The following is a 21,126-nucleotide window of genomic DNA, read 5'->3' as shown; positions in this document are numbered from 1 at the left end:
GCCTTTATGTCACCTGAAATAGTGTCTCCTAGATCCCTTTCCTCCTCAGTAGTTTCCAGTATAGTGCCATTAATACTATATTTAGTCTTTGGGTTTTTGAGACCCAAGTGCATGATTTTGCATTTTTTTGCGTTAACCTGTAATTGCCGCACTCTTGACCATTCCTCTATCCAACCAGGTTCTTATCCATTCCACTGTTTTATAATCCAATACAACACTTTTTTGAGTTTTTGTAGTCTGCAATGTGGGGCTGTGTCAAATGCCTTAGTAAAGTCTAGCTAGGCTATGGCGGCCCCACTTCAGCTATTATTTTAATCACGGAGTCAAAAAAGGCATTACAATTTGTTTGGCATGATCTCCCCCCCCCTTCCCCCAGTAGATCCATGCTGTAGTATAATAATACATGACATGTAATGGATGGTGGCTTTGGTGTAGTAGTGTGATCACGCAGGTGCGGTGTCCCCTGTTGATGCCTATAGCGCAGATTAGGGAGGAATAGCATTAACAATCCTTACTATGTCTTTCCCCGGCAGGGTCCACAGGTTATCCACAGGATAACATTGGGATATGATGAAGCGACAGCGGATTTGCACCAATCGGCCAAAGCTTTTTGGCCTCCCAGCATGCAACGGGCCCGTCCATATATCACCGCCTCCTGGCTCAGACAAATCAGTTTTTTGTTTGGTGCGGTAGGAGCCGGACCATGGTCAATGGGATGCTGGTTATTAGCAGCCATAAGCTTTCTTATTTTATTTTTATAGTCTTACTATTTTTTTGAGTGATCTTTCTAAAAAGCGTCTTATACGTATACTTAGAAAGAATCGCTCCAACAACTCTCCGCCGGGCCGCAATAACGCTTACCCACGAGTACAGTGCTGTTTTGGCGGGCGTCTGTGTCGGATATACTAGCAGGTCCAGCAGACGTTACCGGGCTGTGATCGGAGCACGGAGAGGAGGTAAAGCACCGGTTCCGCTTAGAGGGGGAATATGGACACAGCCGCACTGGTTTGGGAGGAGACTATCAGTCGCTGACGCGGCTGCCACCTCAGGTGCACTAGCCCTTATGTATCATAGGCTCCAGGAGTAGTATGAGGCAGCGATCCCTAGGGTTGATGTCAGCTGTGGGGAGTCAGATGCTCTGCTGGTTGCCCCTCCCCCCGGTTCATGACCAGTTTCCTCTGAGTCTCCCGCCATGAACTGTTTTCCCGCTTCCGTGTCAGACGCTGTACACGAGGGGACCCAGTCGCAGAATAGGCAGTATGGATGGTGTAATGGTTCGATTCCCACCATGGCCCTAACTGTCTGGAGTTTGTATATTCTCCCCGTACTTACGTGGGTTTCCCCCGGGTAAGGGGCAGGGAAAGATGTGAATGGCCAAATATTCCCTGTAAAGCGCTGTGGAATATGCGTGCGCTATATAAATAATTGATAATAATAATAGGCGGCTGTGTGACTGGTGCGTCAGTGTTCACTTGGGCGTCTGTGTTCACTATAGGTTCATGGAGCAGCGGTGTACACTAATAGCGTCTGGATCCACTCAGCGTTTGCAGGCATATTGATTGATCCTGGAAGTGGGTTAAAGGCCCATACACACTGGGCGATTTTGAGCTGACAGCAGTTCACTTTTAGGGTGAGCGGCTGCCGCTTCATCGCTGGCAGCCGCCGTTCATCTACTGGTATTACCAGTAGATGAATGGCGGGGTGAGTGGCTTTCCATAGCATCCTGCTATGGAAAGCTGCTCACCCCCGCTGACATCGCTGGGCAGGGGGGAGAAGTGCTCAGTGTGTATGCACTGAGCGCTTTTCAGCCCAGCGATGTCAGCGATCATCGCTATGCATACACGCTGGGAAAAAACGCTCAGTGTGTAAGCACCTTAAGTATGGGTTATACAGCACTAAGTCTCTATCTACGTTTTGAGTACAAATAGTTGGATAAGTGCATAATGCATACGAGTCTGATAATATTAATGTGGTTTATTTCGCTATGCGTCTGCATACGGTTAAAACTTTTATAAAGTAATACAGTAATGTTTCTCCTACATACTTGAAATGTACCTGTAGTTAATTATGTACTCATATTGCTTATTATACTAATGTATGACGTGACTGACTGATAGTGTGATTGCTGACTTTACTATAATTCTGTCAGTTTTTATTTTATCCCGATCCTCAATGCTGGTGTACAGCAGGGTAGGGTTGGATTGTATGTCACTTTAACGAGTCTTAAAGTGATTACAGTCACAAATTGTGTAGTACACTGTAAGTGTTGATTATTTATCATGTCTAAGAGCGGCAAGGGTGAGGAAGATACACTCGCATGTTTGTCTTGCAAAGCTGTGTTAACCTCTCAGGATCTGGTTCAGGATGGTTTGTGTGCAAATTGTTGTAGCTTTCACCATTGTCTCTTGAATAGTACAAGGCAGATACAGGTGCAAGTTAAGTTGATCCCTCTTGGGCTATGTTTGCACAAACATTATCCAGTATAGCTGAGCGGATAATTCCAACTTCTGTACCAGGAATAGGTTACACAATTAACCCTTACATGCAGCTTCCCACCGGCGGTTTATCACTTCCAGCAGCAGCCTCTCAAAAGAAACAGGATGAAAAGCCAGTGGTAAGTAAATCTACATCTTCACAGTCTACACATGTTTCAGATGAGGATTCATCAGAAGATGAAGGCTCATTAAGCTTTGGTTCTGCATACAAAGAGGAGGAGATAGGGCTCAGCTCAGTGGACATAGCTGAGTTAATTAAGCCAATGATAGCCGTTCAATCCTTAGAAGAATCAGCAGGCACCTGTGTTTAAACATCCCAAAGAGGTTAACATTGAGGTTCCTGGGTCAGATCAGCTGACTGAAATCATGGAAGAGGCTTGGGCTACACCCAGTAAGAAGTTTAGAATTCCTAGGAAATGGAATTCCAATTATCCTCTTCCAGCTGGGGATTGTTTAAAGAGAGAGATGGCTCCCACAGTAGATACGCATGTTATTCGTTTAGTGCGACAATCTACATTACCTTTGCCTTCAACATCATTAAATGATGTCACGGATAGGAGAGTGGATATTTTAAAACAAAACATTTTTCCCTCTCTGGGGCAGTCATAAGATCAGCCATGGCTTCAGCTTGGATGGCAAAAGTAGTGGCTGCCTGGGCTGATGCATTGGACGGTGATCTTTCAATGGCATCTAGAGCGCAAAAATCCCATATCACATATAAAACAGGCTGCAACGTTCTTGGAAGAAGCAGCTTTGGATATGGGTACAATTGCCTCCAGGGCATCAGCTTCAACAGTAGCTGCTCACAGAGCAGTTTGGCTACGTACATGGAAAGCTGATTCAGAATCTAATAAGGTTTTGGAGTTTTTACATTTCTCTGGAGATATTCTTTTTGGTGAAGAATTGACAGATATTCAGAAGCAGACTCCAAGAAAAGAGGATTTTGATACTTACTGATAAATCCATTTCTCTGAATCCTTGTGCCACACCTCCGGTTGCAAGCTTCACACCCTAATGTCTAAGAGGAACTCCAGTGTCCCCTAGTGGATGAAAGAGAAAGTAAAGTTTCCTTCCACATACATATTCAAACCTAAAGTTCCAGCTTTTCGGTCTCAAGGAAAAGCTAAAGGGAAAAGTGATGGCAAACCGCCCCAATACAACAAGTCTGGTAAGACTAAATAGCATTAGGCTACCAGAAGACTGGTTAGTAAAACAGAAAATAAGCCATCAGCCTGATGGTGCGGGCCTCCACCTGGGGGATTCCAGGGTGGGGGGGCTGACTTCTTCAGTTTGCTCATATCTGGCAGCAGTCTACAACAGATGCCTGGGTGCAGGAAGCGGTATCTCTCTATTATGCATTTGCCTTCAAGAAACACCCTCCTCAAAGGTGTGTTTGTACCCGTCTCTGGTAGAGACAAAGGCCCTCATTCCGAGTTGACCGCACGTAGCAACTTTTTGCTGCTCGTGCGATCGAATTCACGCCGCCTATAGGGGTAGTGTATTTTAGCATAGCAGGGCTGCGATCGCTTGTGCAGTCCTGCTATGCTAAAAAAGTTTGCTGCAAAACAAGACCAGGGTAAGAGTTACTTACCCTGTGCGACGAATCCAGTGACAAAGGTCCCGGGATTGACGTCAGACATCCGCCCTCCAAATGCCTGGATCCACCTGCGTTCGCCTCACCACGCTTTGAAAACTGTGAGGATCCGCCCCGAAACGCCTCCCGCCTGGCAGTGTTCATGCAATCGCCGCTGCGATCACTTTCTGCGCTGGTGGCGGTCGCCACACAGCCGCAGTCCCGACCTGTTTGCACCACAGCGAAGAACCGCTGCACGTGAACGGGTCGGAATGACCCCAAAGGCCAGGGCTTTGCAAGAGGCCGTTCAGAAATTGCTTCAGTCAGGGGTAATCATTCCAGTTCCTCCTGCACAACAAGGACAGGGTTTTTACTCCAACCTGTTTCTAGTTCAGAAGCCAAATGGGTCATTCCGGCCCATACTCAATCTCAAAGTGCTGAACAAGTACATTTGGGTACCTCGGTTTCACATTGAGACTTTACGTTCCATCATTTTGGCCATGGAGCCAGGGGATTATATGGTATCCCTAGATATCCAGGATGCTTACCTACATGTTCCTATAGCACTGTCCCATCAGTGCTATCTCAGGTTCGCTATCCTCCAACAGCATTTTCAGTTTCAGGCCCTACCATTTGGGTTAGCCACAGCCCCCAGAGTATTTACCAAAAATATGGTGGTAATGGCAGCTTATCTCCGCCAGCAGGGGATAAGAATTTTTTCCATACCTTGACGATCTGTTAATACTGGCACAGTCTCAGGAAATACTCCTGTGTCATCTGCAACAGACTTTCTCTAACGTCCTAGTGGATGCTGGGGACTCCGTAAGGACCATGGGGATAGACTGGCTCCGCAGGAGACATGGACACTTTAAGAAAGAATTTAGTTCCTGGTGTGCACTGGCTCCTCCCTCTATGCCCCTCCTCCAGACCTCAGTTTGATACTGTGCCCAGACGAGCTGAGTGCTTTTCAGTGAGCTCTCCTGAGTTTACTGATAGAAAGTATTTTGTTAGGTATTTTATTTTCAGGGAGCTCTGCTGGCAACAGACTCCCTGCATCGTGGGACTGAGGGGAGAGAAGCAGCCCTACTCTCTGAAGCTAGGTCCTGCTTCTTAGGCTACTGGACACCATTAGCTCCAGAGGGATCGTACGCAGGATCTCGCCCTCGCCGTCCGATCCCACAGCCGCGCCACCGTCTCCCTCGCAGAGCCGGAAGACAGAAGTATGAGAAGCAAAGAAGACTTCACAGGCGGCAGAAGACTCCGTTCTTCACTGAGGTAACGCACAGCACTGCAGCTGTGTACCATTGCTCCCACACACCTCACATACTCCGGTCACTGTAAGGGAGCAGGGGGGGGGGCGCCCTGGGCAGCATTTGGGACCTCTTTTGGCAAAAGTAAACATATATACAGCTAGGCACTGTATATATGTATGAGCCCCCACCAGAAATTGCATATTTAAGCGGGACAGAAGCACGCCGCCGAGGGGGCGGAGCTTCTTCCTTAGCACTTACCAGCGCCATATTTTCTCCACAGCTCCACTGAGAGGAAGCTCCCCAGGCTCTCCCCTGCAGATACACGATAGAAGAAGGTAAAAAGAGAGGGGGGGGGGGGGGGCACATAAATAGGCACAAAAAACAATATATAAACAGCAGCTACTGGGTTAACATTAAGTTACTGTATTATTCTTGGGTTTATAGCGCTGGGGTGTGTGCTGGCATACTCTCTCTCTGTCTCTCCTAAGGGCCTTGTGGGGGAACTGTCTTCAAAAAGGGCATTCCCTGTGTGTGTGGTGTGTCGGTACGCTTGTGTCGACATGTCTGATGAGGAAGGCTATGTGGAAGCAGAGCGGGAGCAAGTGAATGTGGTGTCTCCGCCGATAGCTCCGACACTGGATTGGATGGATATATGGAAGGTTTTAAATGATGATGTTAATTCCCTGCATAAAAGGTTAGGAAAAGCTAAAGCTTCAGGACAGTCAGGGTCCCAACCCGCGCCTGATCCTATGTCGCAGGGACCGTCAGGGTCTCAGAAGCGCCCGCTATCTCAAATTGTTGACACAGATACCGACATGGATTCTGACTCCAGTGTCGATTACGATGATGCAAAGTTACAGCCAGTGTTGGCTAAATAACTCCGATATATGATTATAGTAATTAAGGAGGTTTAGCACATCACTGAGGAAACCCCTGTCCCTGACACGAGGGTGTATATGTATAAGGGAAAGAAACCTGAGGTAACTTTCCCCCCTCACACGAACTGAATGAGTTATGTGAAACAGCTTGGGAATCTCCAGATAAAAAACTGCAGATTTCCAAACGGATTCTTATGGCGTATGCTTTCCCGCCAACGGACAGGTTACGATGGGAATCCTCCCCTAGGGTGGACAAAGCTTTAACACGCTTATCCAAAAAGGTAGCCCTGCCGTCCCAGGATACGGCTACCCTCAAGTATACTGCTGATCGCAAACAGGAGGGTACCCTGAAGTCTATTTATACACATTCAGGTACCTTGCTCAGACCGGCAATCGCGTCGGCCTGGGTCTGTAGTGCAGTAGCGGCATGGACTGATACCTTATCAGAGGAGTTTGATACCCTAGATAGGGATACTGTTTTATTGACCCTGGGGCATATTAAAAATGCTGTCCTTTATATGAGAGATGCTCAAAGAGACATTATTGGCCACGAGTGCCACCAGGCGCCAATACTAAATGATAGTAAGCAAAGTGCTCTCATGCAGGGATAATGAGATAAATATCATAAAACATATACAACCCTGCAGGCTGATGCAAATGTCCAATCCTCTGTTTCTCTAACGTCCTAAGTGGATGCTGGGGACTCCGTCAGGACCATGGGGAATAGCGGCTCCGCAGGAGACAGGGCACAAAAAGTAAAAGCTTTTGGACCTAGGTGGTGTGCACTGGCTCCTCCCCCTATGACCCTCCTCCAAGCCTCAGTTAGATCTTTGTGCCCGGCCGAGAAGGGTGCAATCTAGGTGGCTCTCCTGAGCTGCTTAGAAGTAAAAGTATACTAAAAAATTATTGGCATTATATCCCTTCCCACCAGAGGTTAGGGCTCGTTGGGAAACACCCCCTAGGGTAGATAAGGCGCTCACACGCTTATCAAAACAAGTGGCGTTACCGTCTCCAGAAACGGACGCCCTTAAGGAGCCAGCAGATAGGAGGCTGGAAAATATCCTTAAAAGTATATACACACATACTGGTGTTATACTGCGACCAGCAATCGCCTCAGCCTGGATGTGCAGTGCTGGGGTGGCGTGGTCGGACTCCCTGACTGAGAATATTGATACCCTGGATAGGGACAGTATTTTATTGACTATTGAGCAATTAAAAGATGCATTTTTATATATGCGAGATGCACAGAGAGATATTTGCACTCTGGCATCAAGAGTAAGTGCGCTGTCCATTTCTGCCAGAAGAGGGTTATGGACGCGACAGTGGTCAGGTGATGCGGATTCAAAACGGCACATGTAGGTATTGCCGTATAAAGGGGAGGAGTTATTTGGGGTCGGTCTATCAGACCTGGTAACCACGGCAACGGCTGGGAAATCCACATTTTTACCTCAAGTCACCTCTCAACAGAAAAAGACACCGTCTTTTCAGCATCAGTCCTTTCGTTCCCATAAAGGCAAGCGGACAAAAGGACAGTCATATCTGCCCCGGGGTAGAGGAAGGGGAAAAAGACTGCAGCAGACGGCTTCTTCCAAAGAACAGAAGCCCTCTTCCGCTTCTGCCAAGTCCTCAGCATGACGCTGGGTCCTTACAAGCAGACTCGGGTACGGTGGGAGGTCGTCTCAGAAATTTCAGCGCGCAGTGGGCTCACTCGCAAGTGAACCCCTGGATCCTGCAAGTAGTATCTCAGGGGTACAAATTGGAATTCGAGACGTCTCCCCCTCGCCGGTTCCTGAAGTCTGCTTTACCAATAGCTCCCTCCGACAGGGAGGCGGTATTGGGAGCCATTCACAAGCTGTACTCCCAACAGGTGATAATAAAAGTACCCCTCCTACAACAAGGGAAGGGATATTACTCCACACTGTTTGTGGTACCGAAACCAGACGGTTAGGTGAGACCGATTTTAAATCTAAAATCTTTGAACACTTATATCAAAAGGTTCAAATTCAAGATGGAATCACTCAGAGCAGTGATAGCGAACCTGGAAGAAGGGGACTATATGGTGTCTCTGGACATCAAGGATGCCTATCTCCATGTCCCGATTTGCCCTTCTCACCAAGGGTATCTCAGGTTCGTAATACAGAACTGTCATTATCAGTTTCAGACGCTGCCGTTTGGATTGTCCACGGCACCCCGGGTCTTTACCAAGGTAATGGCCGAAATGATGATTCTTCTTCGAAGAAAAGGCGTATTAATTATACCTTACTTGGACGATCTCCTAATAAGGGCAAGGTCCAGAGAACAGTTAGAAGTCGGAGTAGCACTATCTCAAGAAGTACTACAACAGCACGGGTGGATTTAAATATTCCAAAATCGCAGCTGATTCCGACGACACGTCTGCTGTTCCTAGGGATGATTCTGGACACAGTCCAGAAAAAGGTGTTTCTCCCGGAGGAGAAAGCCAGGGAGTTATCCGAGCTAGTCAGGAACCTCCTAAAACCAGGAAAGGTGTCAGTGCATCAATGCACAAGGGTCCTGGGAAAAATGGTGGCTTCTTACGAAGCGATTCCATTCGGCAGATTCCACGCAAGAATTTTTCAGTGGGATCTGCTGGACAAATGGTCCGGATCGCATCTTCAGATGCATCAGAAAATAACCCTGTCTCCAAGGACAAGGGTATCTCTTCTGTGGTGGCTGCAAAGTGCTCATATCCTAGAGGGCCGCAGATTCGGCATTCAGGACTGGATCCTGGTGACCACGGATGCCAGCCTGAGAGGCTGGGGAGCAGTCACACAAGGAAGAAACTTCCAGGGAGTGTGGTCAAGCCTGGAGACTTCACTTCACATAAATATACTGGAACTAAGGGCAATTTACAATGCTCTAAGCCTAGCAAAGCCTCTGCTTCAGGGTCAGCCGGTGTTGATCCAGTCGGACAACATCACAGCAGTCGCCCACATAAACAGGCAGGGCGGCACAAGAAGCAGGAGGGCAATGACAGAAGCTGCAAGGATTCTGCAATGGGCGGAAAATCATGTGATAGCACTGTCAGCAGTGTTCATTCCGGGAGTGGACAACTGGGAAGCAGACTTCCTCAGCAGACACGACCTACACCCGGGAGAGTGGGGACTTCATCCGGAAGTCTTCCTCATGATTGTGAACCGTTGGGAAAAACCAAAGGTGGACATGATGGCGTCACGCCTCAACAAAAAACTAGACAGGTATTGCGCCAGGTCAAGAGACCCGCAAGCAATAGCTGTGGACGCTCTGGTAACACCTTGGGTGTTCCAGTCGGTGTATGTGTTCCCTCCTCTGCCTCTCTTACCCAAGGTACTGAGAATTATAAGACGGAGAGGAGTAAGAACTATACTAGTGGCTCCGGATTGGCCAAGAAGGACTTGGTACCCGGAACTTCAAGAGATGCTCACAGAGGACCCGTGGCCTCTGCCGCTAAGAAGGGACCTGCTTCAGCAGGGACCCTGTCTGTTCCAAGACTTACCGCGGCTGCGTTTGACGGCATGGCGGTTGAACGCCGGATTAACTGAAGGAAAAAGGCATTCCAGATGAAGTTATTCCTACCCTGATTAAAGCTAGGAAGGATGTAACCGCACAGCATTATCACCGTATTTGGCGAAAATATGTTGCGTGGTGCGAGACCAAGAAGGCCCCGACAGAGGAATTTCAACTAGGTCGTTTCCTACATTTCCTGCAAACAAGACTGTCCATGGGCCTAAAGTTAGGGTCCATTAAGGTTCAAATTTCGGCCTTGTCGATTTTCTTTCAGAGAGAATTGGCTTCATTTCCTGAAGTTCAGACTTTTGTAAAAGGGGTACTGCATATACAGCCTCCCTTTGTGCCCCCAGTGGCACCTTGGGATCTCAATGTAGTTTTGGGATTCCTAAAATCACATTGGTTTGAGCCACTTGCCACGGTGGAATTAAAATATCTCACATGGAAAGTGGTAATGTTGTTGGCCCTGGCTTCTGCCAGGCGAGTATCTGAATTGGCGGCTTTATCCTATAAAAGCCCTTACCTGATATTTCATTCGGATAGGGCGGAATTGAGGACTCGTCCTCAATTTCTTCCTAAGGTGGTTTCAGCGTTTCACCTAAACCAACCTATTGTGGTGCCTGCGGCTACTAGGGACTTGGAGGACTCCAAGTTGCTGGACGTAGTCAGGGCCCTGAAAATATATGTTTCCAGGACGGCTGGAGTCAGGAAATCTGACTCGCTGTTTATCCTGTATGCACCCAACAAGCTGGGTGCTCCTGCTTCTAAGCAGACTATTGCGCGTTGGATTTGTAGTACAATTCAGCTTGCACATTCTGTGGCAGGCCTGCCACAGCCAAAATCTGTAAAAGCCCATTCCACAAGGAAAGTGGGCTCATCTTGGGCGGCTGCCCGAGGGGTCTCGGCTTTACAACTTTGCCGAGCAGCTACTTGGTCAGGGGCAAACACGTTTGCTAAATTCTACAAATTTGATACCCTGGCTGAGGAGGACCTTGAGTTCTCTCATTCGGTGCTGCAGAGTCATCCGCACTCTCCCGCCCGTTTGGGAGCTTTGGTATAATCCCCATGGTCCTGACGGAGTCCCCAGCATCCACTTAGGACGTTAGAGAAAATAAGATTTTACTCACCGATAAATCTATTTCTCGTAGTCCGTAGTGGATGCTGGGCGCCCATCCCAAGTGCGGATTGTCTGCAATACTTGTACATAGTTATTGTTAACAAAATCGGGTTTTTGTTGTAGTGAGCCATCTTTTCAGAGTCTCCTCTGTTATCATACTGTTAACTGGGTTCAGATCACAAGTTGTACGGTGTGATTGGTGTGGCTGGTATGAGTCTTACCCGGGATTCAAAATCCTTCCTTATTGTGTACGCTCGTCCGGGCACAGTATCCTAACTGAGGCTTGGAGGAGGGTCATAGGGGGAGGAGCCAGTGCACACCACCTAGGTCCAAAAGCTTTTACTTTTTGTGCCCTGTCTCCTGCGGAGCCGCTATTCCCCATGGTCCTGACGGAGTCCCCAGCATCCACTACGGACTACGAGAAATAGATTTATCGGTGAGTAAAATCTTTTTTTCACACCTCCTCCTCACAGCATATATCAAAGGAATACCGATATGTAAAATAGAGGGGAGAGGGAAACCACATGTGTAGTACACTATTTAATAACATATAGACACATACAAGGGACATCAACAATGGCAAATAAAAGATGACTATTTCAGAAGCATATTCTCACGCTGATCTCCCTGTTCCGGATAATGTCTCTGCTCACTCTACTCGTAAGGTAGGTCCATCATGGGCAGCACAACGTGGTGCTTCAACAAAACAGATATGTAAGGCAGCCACATGGTCTTCCATTAACACATTCATTAGATATTATGCCTTGGATACTTTTGCCTCTCATGACGCTGAATTCGGGCGTAAGGTTCTCCTGTCCAATCAGGAGCGTCCCCACCACTAAATTGCTTTGGAAAATCCCATTATTATCCTGTGGATAACCTGTGGACCCTGCCTGAGAAATATACGTTATGGTAAGAACTTACCGTTGATAACTGTATTTCTCCTAAGTCCACAGGGATCCACCTGATTTGAGGATCCTTTTACTCACTAACCTCTTCCATCTTGTACGGAAGGGTGTGCATGTGTGTTCTTCTCGCCTGATTAGGGCTATCTATGATGCTCCTGCCTTAAGCTTTGGGAAAACAACTGATTTGTCTGAGCCAGGAGGCGGGGATATATATGGACGGGCCCATTGCATGCTGGGAGGCCGAAAAGCTTTGACCAATTTGGTGCAAATCTGCTGTCGCTTCATCATATCCCAATGTTATCCTGTGGACTTAAGAACTTAATGTTGATAACGGTATTTATTCTACCATAACGTATATATCTGGGGTGTTGCTGGTAATGGCAAATAGCCGAACTGTCATTAACTGGCTGATAAATAAGTATCCGCATGTTTTGCACAGTCTACACCAAAAATTTTCTGTTTATCATGTTGCGAGCTGGGAATGTATTGTGTCCTGTGTTTTTTATTTTTTTTTTATATTTATTTACATTATTTTATTTTATAATGTTTGTATGTATGTGTACAGATGTCGGAGTAAGGACAGAGACTGCCCCCAAGTTCTATACTGGGACCACCACAGCAGCCGCCGCCATGAAGATTGCAGTGGAAGGCTGCTGTCACGGAGAGCTGGATATGATCTATGAGACCATCCAGTTCTTGGAGAAGAAAGAGAACACAAAGGTGGATCTCCTACTCTGCTGCGGAGACTTCCAGGCTGTGAGGAACGAGGGGGATATGAATTGCATGGCCGTGCCGCCAAAGTACCGCCAGATGCAGACCTTTTATAAGTAAGGACACTGAATATGCATGATATTGAGACGGCGGGAGCTGAGCATAGTATTACCATGTAAAAATGCGGGAGCCGCTGGCTGTAAAGGAGAGGGAGAGATACACCCCACCTCCCGCTGTGCATGTCTGACTCTGGAGAAACCTTGTAGATATTATGTATTTTTTTATAAACCTATTGATTGTTGTTTCTAGATATTATTCTGGAGAAAAGAAGGCTCCAATTTTAACCATATTCATTGGAGGCAATCACGAGGCATCAAATTACCTCCAGGAACTGCCCTATGGTGGCTGGGTTGCTCCAAATATTTACTACCTGGGTAAGATTGATTTTTTTATTTTTTTTAAACAAGTAATGCCCTTTGCCACTGTTTATCTCATGAGGCTCCATCGGAACTTGGGGCGCTAACACTATGCGAGTTGTCCGGGCTGTAAATTCTTGCTACTTTTTCCTCCACCCATAGAGGTGCGTGCAAGCAGTGAGGACAGTGTTTCTCACAAACTTGCGTTTTTGAGAGGTGCATCCGTCACCTGCTTGCACCGTAATCTGGAATTCTGTTGGCTACATTAATATTAATGAGAATGCAACTATTTATCTAACAACTAGATATGTAATAGCGGGGGCTTTTTAGCTTGCCTTGAAGGTTCCTCTCTGCACTAAAGCCTACTACCCCTCCTGCTAACTCTGTATGTTACAGCTCTGCTCTCTATTTGGGGTTAATTCAAATGGTGTATGTGCCCCCTGCTGGCCATCTATAGTAATAGGTGTCTATTGGAGCTATTCAATTGTTGCTCCAATCAGACGTCTATTAGCATTTTAAGCTGCTGGCAGCTCCGGGTTTAGCCAAGCAAAGTTACGGGTTTGGGTGCCTAAACTGTGGACTTAAACACACTTATTCTCGTACCTCCAGAGGCTGTGAGAAAACTTGCGTGTTCCGAGGGTAATGCCCGCCTGAACAGAGCAACAATTGAATAACTCTGATAGACGCCAATTACTATAGATGGCCAGCAGGGGGCATGGTGCAACATTTGAATCCACCGCTTTGTGTCCACTCATATGCCCTTGGAATGTAAGCTCATGCGAGCAGGCCCTCTCCAACATTGTATCCCAACTTCATTGTGTATGTAATATAAAGTTGTTTTATGGCCCTGTACAGCACTGTATAACCCTTTTCTCTGACGTCCTAGTGGATGCTGGGTACTCCGTAAGGACCATGGGGAATAGACGGGCTCCGCAGGAGACTGGGCACTCTTAAAAAAAAAAAGATTAGGAACTTTATCTGGTGTGCACTGGCTCCTCCCTCTATGCCCCTCCTCCAGACCTTAGTTAGAATCTGTGCCCGGCCAGAGCTGGATGCACCTAGTGGGCTCTCCTGAGCTTACTAGAAAAGATAGTATTTGTTAGGTTTTTTATTTTCAGTGAGATCTGCTGGCAACAGACTCACTGCTACGAGGGACTGAGGGGAGAGAAGCAAACCTACCTGCTTGCAGCTAGCTTGTGCTTCTAAGGCTACTGGACACCATTAGCTCCAGAGGGATCGAACACAGGGCCCGACCTCGATCGTCCGTTCCCGGAGCCGCGCCGCCGTCCCCCTTGCAGAGCCAAAAGACGGAAGAACCAGAAGAAAAACGGCGGCTGAAGACTCCAGTCTTCAATAAAGTAGCGCACAGCACTGCAGCTGTGCGCCATTGCTCCCACAGCACACCACACGCTCCGGTCACTGGTGGGTGCAGGGCGCTGGGGGGGCGCCCTGGGCTGCAATAAGTATACCTTTTGGCAAAATTGCACATAATACAGTTATAAACTGTATATGTGCCTAATCCCCCGCCATTAACATTATTAAAAAAGCGGGAGAAGCCCGCCGCAGAGGGGTTGGGGCTATCTCCCTCAGCACACTGGCGCCATTTTCTCTTCACAGCTCCGCTGGAAGGACGCTCCCCAGGCTCTCCCCTGCAGTATACACTACAAGAAGGGTAAAAAAGAGAGGGGGGGCACATAAATTTAGGCGCAAAAAGGTGACATAAGCAGCTATTGAGGAAAATTCACTCTGTGGTAGTGTAAATCCCTGTGTTATATAGCGCTGTGGTGTGTGCTGGCATACTCTCTCTGTCTCCCCAAAGGACTTTGTGGGGTCCTGTCCTCAGTCAGAGCATTCCCTGTGTGTGTGCGGTGTGTCGGTACGGCTGTGTCGACATGTTTGAGGAGGAGGCTTACGTGGAGGCGGAGCAGGAGCCGATAAGTGTGATGTCTCCCCCGGCGGGGCCGACACCAGAGTAGGTGGATATGTGGAAGGTATTAACCGACAGTGTCAACTCCTTACATAAAAGGTTCGATGACGTACAGTGATCGCGCTAAGCCCCAAAAAAAGTGGGTCCCAGGGACCCCTCACTTTTAAAAATTGGGGTCCTGGCTGTCCTTTTTTGGGTTCCATCGGAATACAGGTTCTTATTAATCTTATTAATGATTCCAATATAAAAACACAGACTTCATTTTGACACTACAAAAGTGCTGCAAGTGGGAGGAGGGGGTGACAGTGCTGCTGGGCTGTGTAGCATACAGGACACTCTGCAACAGGGCTGTAAGTACACATTTTGGTGGCCTTTCGCAGAAACTGAATTGGTTCTCTTGCACCTATAAAGTGAAGAAAGAAAGAACTGCGCGCCGAAGGCGCGCTGCAAAAATTTAGGTTCATGTTTTCGTGGAGAAGGGGCATGGCCACATCACAGTAGTGCCGCTTGTACACACTGCACCAGGTAGGACCTCCCATACATGTTACACACATTGCGCCAGGTAGAGCACGTTACACACATTGTGCCAGATAGAGCACATTATACAGATTATGCCAGGTAGAGCACGTTACACACATTGCGCCAGGTAGAGCACATTATACAGATTATGCCAGGTAGAGCATGTTACACACATTGTGTCAGGTAGAGCACTTATACACATTGCGCCAGGTAGAGCATGTTACACACATTGTGCCAGGTAGAGCACATTATACAGATTGCGCCAGGTAGAGCACATTATACAGATTGCGCCAGGTAGAGCACATTATACAGATTGCGCCAGGTAGAGCACATTATACAGATTGCGCCAGGTAGAGCACATTATACAGATTGCGCCAGGTAGAGCACATTATACAGATTGCGCCAGGTAGAGCACATTATACAGATTGCGCCAGGTAGAGCACTTATACAAAATAATCCATCTTTCAGAAGATATGAGGTAGTAATATACATTGATAATATGCTAATGCCATCATTCAATACAGTATGACTAAAATAACATTAAAAAAACCACTTAGATTTCTAGGTGACCAGTACTATGTTACATCGGTGATAGTTACGGTAAAGACACTACAACAGCAATGTTTGCAGGAACACAGTGTATAGGGATTTCATTTGTCACACAACACGTATTCTGCTCTCTCAGAACAACTTTAGCTAAGGCCACATAACAAGGAGGAGGCCATGAGCACAGAGCACACTGTCAGTCACGGCAGTCGCGCAGCCAGGAGGATGCTATGAACGGTGCAGACCCCTCCAGGGATCCTGCACACAAACTTTGGAGGAAGGCACTGAGAGAGGGGTCCTGTGGGCAGGCAGAGGCTTGGCTGTCCTTGCATTACAGGACATCAGCCTACGGATTTTTGTCTGGGCACAATAGCACATCCTCCATCTGTCACCTGTAGTGCAGGTTCGGGCCAGGTGAAGCTGGGTCTCGTAGAGGAGCGGGTGCGCGGTGGTGTACGGGAGAAGCCTTAGACTACACTGCTGTGCCGCCTCCCGCTTGCCGGTGCTGACCCTGCGCTGTGCTCTCCTCTTACCTTCAGCAGATCTCCTTCTTTCCATCCTCCTGACTGTACGGCGCCATGGAGTACTGGGCGGACGCCGCTCACACTGGGACCCGCTGGTGCTCAGGCCGGGCTGCCACGGGAGGAGCGCTGATAGCCGCCAGTGCCTGTTGCCATGGAAACGTCCCGCCGCTGCACAAACACATACAGACACAGTGCAGCCAGAAGGGGTGGGGCCGGCGAGGCTAAGTTGGGAGGCGCCGGCAGGAGAGGGAGCGGTGTGCGTGCGGAGCAGAGTGAGGGGAGGCGGGAGTTGAATACACCCTCGATGGTCTCCTCCCCTTCCAAGTTCCTCCCTCTGCTGCCGTGGAGACGAAAATTCACTGACAGCGCAGGACAGCGCTGCTAAGTCAGAGCGCGTCCTGAGGGACCCTGCGGGTTTTTAATTGTGAGTCCCCACAATCAATAATTGGGTAAAATATGCGCCATAGCGCGTTTTTGCGATCACTGACGTAACAGCTTTGGGACAGCCGGCTTCTCAGCCCGCGCCTGCCCAGGCGTCTCAGATGCCATCAGGGGCTCAAAACACCCACTACCTCAGATGGCAGACACAGATGTCGACACGGAGTCTGACTCCAGTGTTGACGAGGATAAGACAAATGTACATTCCACAAGGGCCATCCGGTGCATGATTACAGCAATGAAAATTGTGTGGCACATTTCTGACATTAACCCGGTTACCACTAAAAAGGGTATTATGTTTGGGGAGAAAAAGCAGCCAGTGACTTTTCCCCCATCTGATGAGTTAAATGAATTGTGTGAAGAAGCGTGGTGTTCCCCAGATAAGAAATTAGTGATTTCTAAGAGGTTACTGATGGCGGACCCTTTCCCGCCAACGGACAGGTTACGTTGGGAAACCTCCCCTAGGGTGGACAAAGCGCTCACACGCTTATCAAAAAAGGTGGCACTGCCGTCTCAGGATACGGCCGCCTTAAAGGAGCCTGTAGATAGAAAGCAGGAGGCTATCCTGAAGTCTGTGTATACACACTCAGGTACTATACTGAGACCTGCAATTGCTTCAGCATGGATGTGTAGTGCTGCAGCAGCTTGGTCTGATACCCTGTCAGATAACATTGATTCCCTCGACAGGGATACTATTTTGCTAACCATAGAGCATATAAAGGACGTCGTCTTATATATGAGGGATGCACAGAGGGACATTTGCCGGCTGGCATCTAGAATTAATTCAATGTCCATTTCTGCCAGGAGAGTATTATGGACTCGGCAGTGGACAGGTGATGCTGATTCTAAAAGGCGCATGGAGGTTTTGCCTTATATGGGTGAGGAATTGTTTGGGGACGGTCTCTCGCTCGTATCCACAGCAACAGCTGGGAAGTCGACTTTTTTACCTCAGGTTCCCTCACAGCCGAAGAAAGCACCGTATTATCAGGTACAGTCCTCGGCCTCAGACAGGCAAGCGGGTCAGAGGCGCATCCTTTCTGCCCAGAGGCAAGGGTAGAGGGAAAAAGCTGCACCAGACAGCCGATTTCCAGGAGCAAAAATCCTCCCCTGCTTCCACTAAGTCCACTGCATGACGCTGGGGCTCCACAGGTGGAGCCAGGTGCGGTGTGGGCGCATCTCTGGAACTTCAGCGACCAGTGGGTTCGCTCACAGGTGGATCTCTAGGTTCTACAAGTGGTATCTCAGGGATACAAGCTGGAGTTCGAGGCGACTCCCCCTCGCCGTTACCTCAAATCAGCTTTGCCAGCTGCTCTCAGAGAAAGGGAGGTAGTACTGGCGGCAATTCACAAGCTGTACCTTCAGCAGGTGATAATCAAAATTCCCCTCCTTCAACAGGGACGGGGTTACTATTCCACAATGTTTGTGGTACCGAAACCAGACGGTTCGGTGAGACCCATTCTAAATTTGATTCAGTCAGACAACATCACGGCGGTCGCCCATGTAAACCGACAGGGCGGCGGGCGGCACAAAAAGCAGGATGGCAATGGCAGAAGCCACAAGGATTCTTCGATGGGCGGAGAATCACGTGCTAGCACTGTCAGCAGTGTTCATTCCGGGAGTGGACAACTGGGAAGCAGACTTCTTCAGCAGACACGACCTCCACCCGGGAGAGTGGGGACTTCATCCAGAAGTCTTCAAGCAGATTGTAAATCGTTGGGAAAGACCACAGGTGGACATGATGGCGTCCCGCCTCAACAAAAAGCTAAAAAGATATTGCACCAGGTCACGGGACCCTCAGGCGATAGTTGTGGACGCTCTAGTGACACCGTGGGTGTACCAGTCGGTTTATGTGTTCCCTCCTCTTCCTCTCATACCCAAGGTACTGAGGATAATAAGAAATAGAGGAGTTAGAACTATACTCATCGTTCCGGACTGGCCAAGAAGAACTTGGTACCCAGAACTACAAGAAATGATCTCAGAGGACCCATGGCCTCTGCCGCTCCGACAGGACCTGCTACAGCAGGGGCCCTGTCTGTTCCAAGACTTACCGCGGCTGCGTTTGACGGCATGGGGGTTGAACGCCGGATCCTAATGGAAAAGGGCATTCCAGATGAAGTCATTCCTACCCTGATGAAGGCTAGGAAGGATGTGACAGCAGGGTCGATTTCTGCACTTCCTACAGTCAGGAGTGACTATGGGCCTAAAATTGGGATCCATTAAAGTCCAGATTTCGGCCCTGTCTATTTTCTTTCAAAAAGAACTGGCTTCCTTGCCTGAAGTTCAGACGTTTGTTAAGGGAGTGCTGCATATTGAGCCCCCTTTTGTGCCTCCAGTGGCACCTTGGGATCTCAACGTTGTGTTGGATTTCCTAAAATCACATTGGTTTAAGCCACTTAAGACCGTGGAGCTAAAATATCTCACGTGGAAGGTGGTCATGCTGTTGGCCTTAGCTTCGGGCAGGCGTGTGTCAGAATTGGCGGCTTTGTCATGTAAACGCCCATATCTGATTTTCCGTATGGATAGGGCAGAATTGAGGACTCGTCCCCAATTTCTTCCTAAGGTGGTATCAGCGTTTCATTTGAACCAACCTATTCTGGTGCCTGCGGCTACTCGGGACTTGGAGGATTTCAAGTTGCTGGACGTAGTCCGGGCCCTGAAACTCTATGTTTCCAGGACGGCTAGAGTCAGAAAAACTGACTCACTTTTTATCCGCATGCACCCAACAAGCTGGGTGCTCCTGCTTCAAAGCAGACTATTGCTCGCTGGATCTGTAGCACGATTCAGCTTGCACATTCTGCGGCTGGACTGCCGCATCCTAAATCAGTAAAAGCCCATTCCACAAGGAAGGTGGGTTCTTCTTGGGCGGCTGCCCGAGGGGTCTCGGCTTTACAACTTTGCCGAGCTGCTACTTGGTCGGGTTCAAACACTTTTGCAAAATTCTACAAGTTTGATACCCTGGCTGAGGAGGACCTTGAGTTTGCTCATTCGGTGCTGCAGAGTCATCCGCACTCTCCCGCCCGTTTGGGAGCTTTGGTATAATCCCCATGGTCCTTACGGAGTTCCCAGCATCCACTAGGACGTCGGAGAAAATAAGAATTTACTCACCGGTAATTCTATTTCTCGTAGTCCGTAGTGGATCCTGGGAGCCCGTCCCAAGTGCGGACTCTCTGCAATATATGTATATAGTTATTGCTTAACTAAAGGGTTATTGTTATGAGCCAACTGTTAAATGAGGCTCAGTTATTGTTCATGCTGTTAACTGGGTATAGTTATCACGAGTTGTACGGTGTGATTGGTGTGGCTGGTATGAGTCTTACCCTGGATTCCAAATCCTTTCCTAGTAATGTCAGCTCTTCCGGGCACAGTTTCCCTAACTGAGGTCTGGAGGAAGGGCATAGAGGGAGGAGCCAGTGCACACCAGATAGTACCTAATCTTTCTTTTAAGAGTGCCCAGTCTCCTGCGGAGCCAGTCTTATTCCCCATGGTCCTTACGGAGTACCCAGCATCCACTACGGACTACGAGAAATAGAATTACCGGTGAGTAAATTCTTATTTTTGCACCCTGTAAATAAAAGCTAATGGTTATGTTAAGCAGCCACTGTTGTGTGGCTCTGGTGGTCTGTTCTGCCTTATAGCATAGAACCCACAGACACCGAAGTTTCACCACTCTGTTTGTGCTTCGTCTTCCTCAGGATATGCCAGTGTTGTGAAATATCGTGGAGTGAGAATCGGAGGAATTTCGGGCATTTTTAAAGGGCATGATTATAGAAAAGGTACATCTCTCACTACAAGTCCCAGGACTGCACTGTTGTTCTTTAGAATTGTGACAATAGTAAATGTATAATAAATACTCTGTAGAAATAATGCATCCTTGTTTTTTTGCCTTTTTGTATATGCAGTTCAGATCCATCACGTGCAACTTTTATTACCTTCTCTTACTGTATTTATGTTCGTAACCGGAAATGGTTACGTCTCACTGGTATTCTACAGAATAATGTCATTGTACAACTTGACTACTGTTTGTCACTAGATAAAGGTGGTCATTCCGAGTTGTTCGCTAGCTGCTTTGTTCACTGTGCAGCGATGAGGCAAAAAAAAACTGCACTTCTGCACATGCTAATACAACGAATGATTTAGTTTCACACAGGGTCTAGCAAAGCTTTTCAGTCGCACTGCTGGCCGCAGAGTGATTGACATGAAGTGGGCGTTTCTGGGTGGCAACTGACCGTTTTCAGGGAGTGTTCGAAAAAATGCAGGCATGGCAGGAAAAACGCAGGCGTGGCTGGGCGAACGCAGGGCGTGTTTGTGACGTCAAAA

The 21,126-nt window shown here is 48.1% G+C and overlaps 1 protein-coding gene across 2 annotated transcripts in view; it reads left to right on the top strand.

The window, feature by feature from the left end:
• Positions 1 to 21,126, top strand: part of DBR1 (debranching RNA lariats 1) — a 55,726-nt gene that overhangs the window by 7,338 nt on the left and 27,262 nt on the right. For both annotated transcript variants that reach the window (XM_063932994.1, XM_063932995.1), the window contains exons 2-4: positions 12,294 to 12,555; positions 12,749 to 12,873; positions 20,502 to 20,582. In XM_063932994.1, coding sequence (XP_063789064.1) covers positions 12,359 to 12,555; positions 12,749 to 12,873; positions 20,502 to 20,582 — 403 coding nt within the window. In that variant the 5' untranslated portion in view covers positions 12,294 to 12,358. The remainder of the gene's footprint in view (positions 1 to 12,293; positions 12,556 to 12,748; positions 12,874 to 20,501; positions 20,583 to 21,126) is intronic.

Source organism: Pseudophryne corroboree, chromosome 7 (assembly GCF_028390025.1).
Source record: "Pseudophryne corroboree isolate aPseCor3 chromosome 7, aPseCor3.hap2, whole genome shotgun sequence".
Classification (NCBI taxonomy): domain Eukaryota; kingdom Metazoa; phylum Chordata; class Amphibia; order Anura; family Myobatrachidae; genus Pseudophryne; species Pseudophryne corroboree.
Note: the sequence above shows the minus strand (reverse complement) of the source record. Positions and strands in the feature narration are given on the sequence as shown.